General features: G+C 40.6%; 1 protein-coding gene across 1 annotated transcript; it reads right to left on the reverse strand.

Moving 5' to 3' along the window:
- Window positions 1–7,310: 7,310 nt before the first annotated feature.
- On the reverse strand, window positions 7,311–9,552 carry LOC148188186 (E3 SUMO-protein ligase ZBED1-like). The gene is made up of 2 exons (XM_088084880.1): window positions 8,117–9,552; window positions 7,311–7,856 (listed from the first exon to the last, which is right to left on the reverse strand). Exons 1-2 carry the CDS (start codon window positions 9,347–9,349, stop codon window positions 7,311–7,313), a joined length of 1,779 nt encoding a protein of 592 aa, XP_087941006.1. The 5' UTR covers window positions 9,350–9,552.
- Window positions 9,553–11,236: the final 1,684 nt, after the last annotated feature.

Genomic DNA, 11,236 nt, shown 5'->3' on the forward strand with positions numbered 1-11,236 from the left:
AGCCATAGCATGCCCTGGCACACACTGAGACACACAGGTGTGCATGTGAGCATGTGAAGCACACATTCACTCACTCATTTACTCACACGCTATTAAGCTGTAAGGTCACTAATAACACAAGAACACACATCTTTTATAAAGTAAACTGAACTTGTGGATCACTTACTATACATTTCTGATGCAAACAGTAATGCATTTTAAAATTAAAATTAAAATAATTTTAAGGTCCAATAATTAATTAATTTTAATGCTTTTTTTAAACCAATTAACTCGTATGAAAGTCACATTTGCATAACATGCTGTACTGAAATAGTGCATTTATTGGGTACTATTTTCAGTGGTGGATGAATACATGTTAACTGTTTTGGAAGTTAAAACAAATATTTTTTTCTGAGCTGTCAGGGCGGAGTAGCAGTTGAAGTTTAACCCTTTACACAACTGGATCGACGTCAGTTTTTTTGTACTGCATTCATATGTCTTTCACAAATGTTTAAACCTTTGACTATTGAGGAAATTGGTTGGACTTTGACACTGGAAAAAACATCATGATCGACTTGGCAAGAAATGTCCCACAAACTGCAAAACGTAAGTGAAAGGTGACAATGCAATGATCTGAAAATTATCTTGAGGGAGGGGGGTTATTAGATTTTTTTTTTTAAAGAGGGGGAAAATGTCCATATAACTATATGTATAACGCTCTAATGAATTATACATTTCAATTTATCTTACAGAAAATAAAGATTAAGTATTTTAACAAGGAAAAATAGTCAGCCATTTCTTAACAAATTGCTCATTTCCCTCTCCCTATTCTTTTGAAAGAGAATCAAGCCAAGTTGCTCAGGTTTTAAAGGGTTAAACAGGAGTTAGACAGTGAAAAAAAGGTAACCTCTATTTTTCCAACTGTGATGTTCCCACAGAGGGTTCACAGCAGCGCTGTTTTGTGTGCAGTGTGACAAATAGATGACCAATATGAGACTATTACAGCAAGACAATGCAACTGGAAAGGGTCATACAACAATCTTACTTTTTAAATTGCATACATTTATGGTTTAAACCATGCAGACGGCTTGCCACTGTTTACTTATGGTCCATTGTGAGTGGATTATTGGTTATGAGATTATGAGCTTTAAGATGTTTATTTATTTTGGCATTAACATTTTAAAATTGTCGAATGCTCCAAAATGCAGCTGTCATTGTCATCATGATTTCTACTACATGATGATAAGTCATCAGCAACAACGAGCTCTCTCTCATGCTGCTGATGTTATCCATAGATTTACACTGAGTGTCAGGGGAAAGAATGAATGCACATTATCTGAGGCTCTGTAAGAGCAATCGCACTTTATTTTAATGAAATACTACATTCTACAATTAAAGTCTTATGAATTAATGAAATAAAGTTGTCACTGCTGCAAAGCTTCATTTTCCCATCACTGTACGCTTGTGATGACCTCGGTTTCTGGGGAGGTCATGAAATCAGACAGAGCACGCACTCTTTTTTATTTCCATATTTTTAAATTTTTTTTTACAGACATTACATAGAAGTACAATAACTGTGAGTTGTTCCAGAAGATCTGCATTAGGAAAGAAGAAAAACAAAAACAAAAAAAACACTCAACAAACATCCCACTGACCCTCCCAGCATCCACCGTCCCCACTTCCCTTTCCCTTTAAAAAATTAACACAATAGTTTGTGGGGATGCACTCGTTTTTTGTATCAAGATCAGTCACAGAATTACTAAATATTTGCCACAACTGTATTTTTTCATAAGCTCATTGTTATTAATTAAAGCTACAGTTAATAACTTTGATAAAAAATAACATTTTTCATATTTGCTGAAACTGTTACTACGTGCACACAACACTGTGTGTCAGATTATCTTTGGAAAAAAAAAATAATACTCCTCTGCTGACTCTATTGCCTAAACATAACCACATGCAACATAATCCCACCATGAGCTTTTGTTGACATCACGGTAGCGGCATCGCAGAACGTCAACAGCAGATGCAAGAGGATACCTAGAGTGAAAATATGTAGACGTGCAAGTCCACTGCAAAGCAGCAATATGGCATGACTTGGGATGAGATGATGTAAATCAAGTTGAGGCATTTTGTTTCGGTGCAGTGCCACCCCAAGATTTTCAGTGGCCCCGTGTGGCCCCCTATCAAAAATTCTTGGAGGCGCCACAGCATGTGAGTGGGTTTCAATTTCAAAGACATCTGAATGTCCCCACTTGCTTGACAGAAATCTCATAAAACACTTGCAGAAATAAAAGAAAGCACTCCTGCCGATGAAAGTCTTTCCTTATATCACAGTAGGAGTAAATATATATGACTGAGGAGCAACAGCCCCGCTGTGTGTGTGGAGAAGTGATGCTGCAGCCTCACAGAGAACTGCAAGGTCAATTAATTGCTTCTTATTCAGGCCATCGATTCCATAAAGTGGTTTGGCTGAAAAGGCAATTTCAGAAACCGATCCTGACAGTTAACTTTGGCTCAACCTTCGAGGCAATTTAGGACTGTTTAACATGCGTCAATAGGAAATATTTATCTTCATATGACTTAATTGCGTGATGCAAGAAATCAATATTTGTGACTTATCTTTTTCCCTCTCCTGTGGACCCGCTCAGAGACAAAGACATCACTGGAGGCTGAAGCTTCCTCGCTCTGGCACAGTCTCTCTGTATTTTATTCTGTGAATGTCCCTCGCCTCTCTTGTTCAGTTTCCCCATCTTTAAGTGAAGAGCTGAGAGACAATCCCAGGAGTGATTAGAGACTGTTAAACTGGAAGCAGATCTTGCTTCATCTCCCCAACATCCCTCTGCCTTTATGCTCCCATTATTATTCTCAGACCATAGCCAAGAACAGAGGAGAGGAAACGAGCAGGGCCTAAGGCAAACACAGGTACAGGCTCCCTCTCTACCTGCTCCTCTCATTCTTTTTCCTTCCTCTTCTCTTGTCTTAAATATCCCACTCGTATCCCATCTTGTCAATGCACGGCTGAATTAATCCACTGCAGATGTTTCGCTCATCTATCTTCTGGTTAATCTCTAAGTAGAAAAATGTGGTTATTATAAGAGAGGAAGCCTAATACACACTCGCTCCAGTCTTAGATATATTTCTGGGTTTCCTCCTATTTTAAAAAGACTTCCAGGTTTCAGGTATAAGCGTGCTTTGTCACCATCATCATCACCATCAGTGCTAACATTAGTGCATGGAGGAGCACCTATTGTGATAGCAGCAGGTTGCAGCCGTAGCCTTGTTTTTCTCCTGTTCTCATCTCTCTGCTGCCCCGCTCAGATAAATGAACTTCATTTTTGTTGTGGAAACTTAACCTGAAATTGTACCCCGCAGGTACACAGTCACTGGAATAGTCCGGATAACTCAGCTAAAAGCACAATTAGCAAGTCAGTAAGGAGCTCATGTCGGCGTTTAAAGCATTTGTCACCTGAGTACACACATGGTGGTTTCATATGATGCTCAGGAATACAGCAGGTTCATCCACTGACTGCGATACAGATGAAAAGTGGAACTTGGATGATTTTGTTAACAATATCCAAGGTTTAGAACTGGAGAATCCTGTCGAATGAAAGGTGAAACTTCTTCAAGAAACACATGCAGATCCAGTAATCTTCCATTTAGCGATATCATTAGCAATATCTAAGGTCAGTTATTTACGTTCATGTTAAAATTTTGGGTAAAGCAAATCTTTTATTTCCTACTAAACAAATTATGAATGTTAGAAATAGACGAAATAGACAATCTAAGGTGAAGTAGGCGTGCTATGTGAGCCATAATGAAAAAGCAAGCCCCTTATATGTGTGAGCGACCACGTCTGAGGGATTTCTGGTGCCTCTTCACTGTTGTGCAACAACAAGTGCAGAGCTGCAGGTCTTGGGCCAAGGAACCATGAGGACGTCTTAAAGCACACATGCGATTTGTATGTGCAACAGTGCAAAAGGGCTGGTTGAAGGTGAATAAAAATCCGGTGGTGTGGTGATTAATATATGAGGTAATGTTGTCACTCTGAAGCAGAGATGATAGCAAAGTATGATGACTAACACTCAATAAATGGAGACACTTAAGATCATATTGTTGTCTAAATGAGGCAGAGTGGAAGGATGTGGACACAATATGTTTGAACAGCTAATTAGAAAAAAAGAACATATAAAGAAAATATTTTGAAAAAGTGTTGCGATCAGTTTGACAGGTCTTCATTCTATTGTCTCATCTTGTAAATGGACTTCAAGAGTAAACCATAAAATGCTAAAATTTTTTATGTTGAAAAGGAGCCCAGGTCATCTGATGTCTCCCTCATAAACAGGATAAATACAGATTATTTCTTATTTCTATCAACTGTTGTTGTTTTTATAGGTAAAACAGTTCATTCATATTCTATGAGTGTATCTCTCTGTGTTGTACATCCACACACACACACACACACACACACACACACACACTAAATCACACACTAAATCACACACACATGTAAACACAAACACAGACTCTGCAGCACTGGGTAAGCAGTTTAAGTCTGTGTGTGCTTATAGGGTTGTGCAGGGTTGTTGACAGAGCCTGGATGATGGGGGCTTCATCATGAGCTCTTTCCACAGCAGAGGGGATTGGAACAACAAGCCGCACACCATCTCCTGGATCACAGGACTTTCCTGACTGTCCACTCAAACAAATCTGCCTCTGCTTATTTGCCAAAGTGATGAGAAGGAAGCTAATCCAGCACCTGTTGGCATTTTAAAAACGTAATTGATAGAGCAATATGTGAATTTTATCACCTACAGTACCAAAACATTGCATTCTTCAACTACAGTGACCGAAGTTCCACTTTGTATAGTAATTATGTAAAAGGAGAGTGAATTAAGATTCCTCTCTGTTGAAGCTTGTGAGTGTTGACTGCACCCCTAACTGAGGCTCGTGGGTTTTGTGCACAGTGACATGAACTCATTGTGGCACTGTCAAAATGTGAAATAGCTGACAGTTAATTACAACTAAATCATATTAAGACACAATACAAATGAAAGGAAGTGCTGCTGCCCTCGCACTGTCAAGACAAAGATGAGTGTAATTCTTGCTCATGGTCTGATGTAGTGGATCTCATCTTGGTTACATCAGGACCAGGGGAGCTTGGCGTTAGCCCACACAATACAGTGAAGAGTAATGCATTAGCCTAACTATTTATGTAGCTGTTGCCATAAAATTCTAGAAATGTTAGAAATGTTCTAGAAATAAAAACATCCTAAAATCCTGGAGATGTCCTGAAAACTCAGAAAAATCATACAATCCTGGAAAGGGGCCACCTTTTCAAAATGACAGGTGACCAGGGGCCAATCACAGCAGCTTCATATATTTTTCTAGGATTTTAGGAAGTTTCTGAATGTTTGTAGGATTTTTGGGACATTTCAAGGATTTTAGGAAGTCTCCGAATGTTTGTAGGATTTTAAGGACATTTTAAGGATTTTAGGACATTTCAGAATGTTTGTAGGATTTTAGGATGTTTCCAGGATTTTAGAACAATTCACAGGTTTTAGGACGTTTATAGGATTTTGGACATTTCTGGGATTTTGGGAGGTTTTTAGGATTTTAGGACATTTCTAAGATTTTAGTATGTTTCTAGGATTTTGGAACATATTTAAGGATTAAGGACATTTCTAGAATTTTATAATGTTTTTAGGACTTTGCGACATTTTTGGACTTTTAGGTAAATAAGGGGCTTAGCTAGGACCTCTGCGGGGGTACAGGGGATCTTCCACTGGCACTTTTTTGATAAACAAGCTCTATTTTGTTTCTGTTTTATGCACTCTGGTACCTTATGTATTCTAAAAGTACAAAAACAATTCCCAGTGTGAATCACTTTTTTTTTCTGTGAATTAGAAAGTGGTTGGGGGGAACACCCGGCACCCTATCGGGGGCCAGATTTGGCCTGTGGTTCATTAGTTTAGTATCACTGATCTAAGGGTATTTCGTCTTTTTAACATGTAATGACCTGCAGTCCTTACATGGGTCCATCATATATCAGATGGGGAAATAACCAGTTATTAAACAGCAAGACTGTCCACACAGAAACTGGTATGGATAGTGAAAAAGACCCCAACCTTCCTCCTTGCTGCAGCTTCTGTACAGTGTGAGGATGTCACACTTGCTGAATTGGAAAAAGAAGCTTTGCCAGTGAACATAATCCTGCAGCTCTTATGTTTTCCCCTAAATGTATTTGGCTCATACAAAGTGCAGGACTTTGAGTCCCACAAATTGTTAGAGCAAAAGCAACAAAAGCACTTTGGTTAAGGTTAGAGAAAGACTGCGGCTTTGGTTATAAACAAGTTAAAATGTCTAATCTCATGCTTGAAGTCATCACCATCTTTCTTTAACTTTAACCACGAACCATAAATACATGATTACATTTCATTCATTTAGATATGGCTTTTATTCAAAGCTGCTTACAATAAGTAGATTCAACCATGTGGGTACAACACCAAAAAGTGCAAGAATCATGCAAGTACATAAACTTCATCACGTCTGCTAAACAGTTTTAAGTGATACATTTAGAGACATTTTCATTCCCAGCCCATCAAATACTAACTCTCCGTTAGCGGCGGCTGTGGCTCAGGTGGTAGAGCAGGTCGTCTTCTAGGGATGCAAATTATCGAGTAATTCATTAATTGATAGTTGTTTCATCTTATCGATCGATGATCGATTAATTGATAAGCGGCAATTTTTCTGAGAAGCTGAATTTCCCGCTGAATAGGTTCTATCTGCTGTATACGTAACATAAAATGCTATCTTCCTTATGATATAAAGAAAAAATGCAAATCATATTCCTTAATCTAATTTATTCTGGACTCACTTGAAGGCAGGGAATAACATTTTGGTAGCATATTCTGAATACAAAATATCAAAATATTACACAGGCTACTTAACATGAAAATAAATTGGGCATTCTCTCATCTGCGACATTGGAAACATTAATGGCAGCACCATAAAAAAAATACATTCCTGAATAGAAGAATACAATTCTATGTAGGCTACTTTAACATGAATATAAATTAGTGCACTGTCTCTTAGCTGCATAGTAAAATAAATTCTAAAAAGTAAATAAGGTGTCACATGTGGACTATTAGCAGCATTTATAATCCCCCTTAAACTGGGAAATGTGACAATATCACAATAACATTAGTAGACCAGGACTGTGCTGTCGTAGCTCTAGTTAACTTAAAATATAGGCTGCCTGATGACAGATATGTCTGTCTTCGTAAAACAAAACAATAACATCCCCAGTGCTCCTCATCGCAGATATAGACCTATGTATTTTTGTTCAAGAATATCAGCATATCAACATGGTCAGGAGTAAGTCGTGTGCGCAGCCTGTTATCAGTTAGGCCAGCTGCTGAGAATACACGCTCAGAAGGGACTGATGTGCCTGGTATGGCCAAGTACTTTCGAGCCAGGTTAGCCAGCCTTGGAAACCTTCCTTCATTGACTTTCCACCATGTTGCGGGACTGGAATCAAGGATTGGTGGTGGGTCCTTCAGAAAGCTGTCCACTTCATTTTCTACGTCATCGGTGCTCCTGGTGGTATAGTTTTCACCCATGAGTAAAGCATAAGCACTGCGTCTCTGAAGCACAGCTTCCTGGACTGGCACTGCTCCGACCACCTCTTGCCGGTCTCCAGCGGCATCTGCTGATGTGGAGCTCCCACGTCCGGCTTCTGCCTCTGCCAGCACTTCAAGAAGTTTGGCATGAGCTGCGATCCTCCTTGGTGGGGTCAGAAATCCCAGGTGCTTGTGCCTAGGATCCAGCATGGTGGCTAGCATTGGTGGTGTTGACGTCAGGTCATCAGAAGCAATCTGTGAAGAAAAAGATAATAAATTAGATTTAAATGTGATTTTGTTTTTAATCATCATTTGTTTTTAATAGGTTAAGTGTTTTATCATTTAATGAATGAACCACTATTAATCATAAATAGATTGCTTGATATTAATTATTCATATTAATTAGATAAGATAGTAGAAGCAGTTAAAAACTACAATTGTCAAACAATGTGCTTTGTGTGCAATGCATACAGTTAAAAATATCTGCAATAATTAAATTAATGGATTTAGCTCACCTTCATCCTTTCACCCAGTGAAGTGTGCTCTCTGGATTTGAATTCCCCCACTTTGCTGGTGTCTCCCTCGTCTGTCTTGAGATGCACGTTGATCAGGCTGAAGGTGATGGGATACGTGTCTGATATGGACACCTCAGTCTCAGTAGACATGACGGTCGTTGCACACTTGAGTGTTTCCACCACTGGCGCCACATCCTCCATCAATTGCCAATATTCATCTCTCAGCTCCAGCATCCTCGCGTCTGTGAGTTTGGTCACTGTGCGGTCTGATAGTACAGCAGACACGGCCCACCGCTGCTCCGTTAGTCTGTTAAACATTTCACTGACTGAATTCCACCTGGTTTTACAGGATTGGATGAGTTTATGAGACGGCAGCTGCATTTGTTTCTGTTTTGCTGCAAGCGCTTTGTTTGCTGGATTGCTATGATTAAAGTGTTGTACGAGTCTGCTAGCAGCTACAATGACTCGGTTAATGTAGGTAGCGAAACCGTCGTTAATGGCTAGCTGCAGAGTGTGGGCGAAACATGGAACTGAGTGCCAATTGACTCGTGTGGGACTGTTCGCTGAGACGATATTCCGTGCATTGTCGTGTACACAAGCAACTACACGCCCCGTGAGTCCCCATGTTTCCACAGCCTGGTTTAACTTGTCAGCTAAATTGTCAGCCGTATGCCTCACTGTGATGCTCTCTGTGAGTAGGACTGCTGACATTACTTGCCAGTCCGGTTCAATGTAATGGCATGTAACTGTGATGTAGCTTTCTGTATTCAAGGAAGTCCAACAGTCTGTTGTGAGGGCCACATTCGCGGTTGCAAGTTGTGTTTTCAACTCGGCCTTCTTCCTCGCATAGCTTGCTTCCACGCGGGTGGTTATGGTTGTTCTGGAGGGGATATTGTACCCCGGCTCGATGTACTTTATTACCTCTCGAAATCCCTGTCCGTCAACGACATTTATCGGCAGCATGTCTGTAGTAATCATGTTACATATTCGCTGGGTAATGCCCTCTGCTTTCGTGGAGTCACATACCCTTCGTCCCAAGGCTGTGGTAATAGTAGGCTGAGAACCACTCGCTGCTTGTAGCACGGCTGAATGTGACATATTTAGGTGGTAATTCAGCGAAGTTGTGGAGTTGTTGTACTTTAAAATACTTCCACATATTGTGCATTTGGCGTCGCTGTCGTCATTAATCAGCTTAAAGTGGCTCCATACTGCACTCCGTTTTGCCCTCTTCATCCTGTTACTGTACCGCTTCTCGTTTGTCTGTTGTTGTCGTCAGAGCCCTGCTTCGCTTGTGTTCCCGCGTTCGCGTCAAGTACGTCTGGCGTCAAGCGCTCCCTCACGTGGACTAGCGGGGAATTACGTGTTCAAAACGCAATTAATTGCAATTAATATATTTTAATCGAGTAATTTCTTATCGACAATTAATCGATAATCGATTAATTGTTTGCATCCCTATCGTCTTCTTATTGGAAGGTTGGTGGTTCATTCCCCGGCTCCTTCAGTCAACATGTTGAAGTTTCCTTGGGCAAGATGCTGAACCCCAAATTGCTCCAGATGGCTGTTCCATCCATGTATGAAGGTGTATGAAAGGTTAAAAAGAGAGTAGCAGGTGGCACCTTCGGCCACCAGTGTGTGAACATATGTGTGTGTAAATGGGTAATTTGACTTGCAGTATAAAAGTGCTTTAAGTGATCTAACGACTAGAAAAGCACTTAACAAGTGCAGTCCATGTATGCCCCTCAGCGTCTCATTGCAACACGCATGGTACCCTTTAGCATCTCTATGTAATGCACAGCTGAAACACATTGTAACAAATGGTTCATGTTTTTTAAAGGTCATGGTAAGGTTGAGCCAACAGAAGTACTTGGTTTCTGTTTAGAACAAATGTCATGTTTTTGGTTAGAATAACACCTTTTTTACATTGTGTGTGTCTTGGCAACGCGTTCTTATCCCAACTCGTCACATTGTGCCGGTCTTTCAGTGATGTTTTGCGTCTTATTTATGACATTTTAGGTATCCTTCTGCGTCGGTTGCTTACACGCCGGGATGCTGTTACTGTGAAGTCAACAAATGTGCATGTGTGGGATCACGCAACACTGTCTTTATGTTTACACAACAGCACATGGCAACCAATGCGGACTGTCAAGAACATTAGGATTACAAAGTCACAGATGGTTAGGTTTAGCCAAAAGAGGCACATGTAAGGAGAAGGGGGAAAAACCCTCATAACCACACGGGAAGCAAACTCTGGAATTCATGAAAGTTAGTTGTTTGTGGGACCTATCCACCTCCCCACTTCTCCTGTGTTTGTAGCTTGCAATGGTGGAAAGGCTTGTATGTCTCTGTGACCCTTGAAAGCTATACCAGCGGGGGTCGTACCCCTGGCAGGTTCTACCAAACTGGTAAGGTGTCAGAGTAAAGGCCAGACAAAATCCGGCACATGGTCCTCAAGGTTGGGGGTTTGGGCTGACAACTGTACCCTGTGAAACATATCTTGTTATGGAAGCTCCGATGATGCAAACTTGGCGTCGGATCATTGAAGCCTCATTTTCCACTTGGAAATAAGAGGACTACGAAGATAAGATAAGATTCACCTCCCCTCCCACCTGACCTATAAGCACACTCACACTCCTTGTATAATGTTATCACTGGCAGCGTTAATACCTAATGCCATCCTTGCGCGTTTCATGCTTAGCGACCAATTAGGTCTGGCTGCAGTCTCAAGTGACTCCACACCTTTTCATTGCATTTGGACACCCCATCCACTGGTGTATAATACCAACGCTGGTTCTATCTGGGTTTAGTCTTAGCTGATGCTGTCCAGCCGCGTTCGAGGTGGAAGCAGAGGGTCGCTTTTGGCATCATGCTCGTATGCCGAAACCACTGACAGAGCGGACACATTTGACAAGTTCGGAATGAGAACGGCCCAGTCTTTGTCACGCACTGCAGGCTGTGGCATGTTGATACATACATATTGGACAGTAAGATAAGCCCTGTCTCCTTCTTCTTACAGTGTTTCTTAACTTTGAGAGCTCATTAAACTCTTTGAAATCTGAAATTACAGAGCTGTGCTTTGCTCGAATAAATGTTTTTTATTTAATTGAATGCTTTACATTGTCC

This window comes from Plectropomus leopardus, chromosome 11 (assembly GCF_026936395.1).
Source record: "Plectropomus leopardus strain MGB_pleo_1.0 chromosome 11, ASM2693639v1, whole genome shotgun sequence".
NCBI classification, from domain to species: domain Eukaryota; kingdom Metazoa; phylum Chordata; class Actinopteri; order Perciformes; family Serranidae; genus Plectropomus; species Plectropomus leopardus.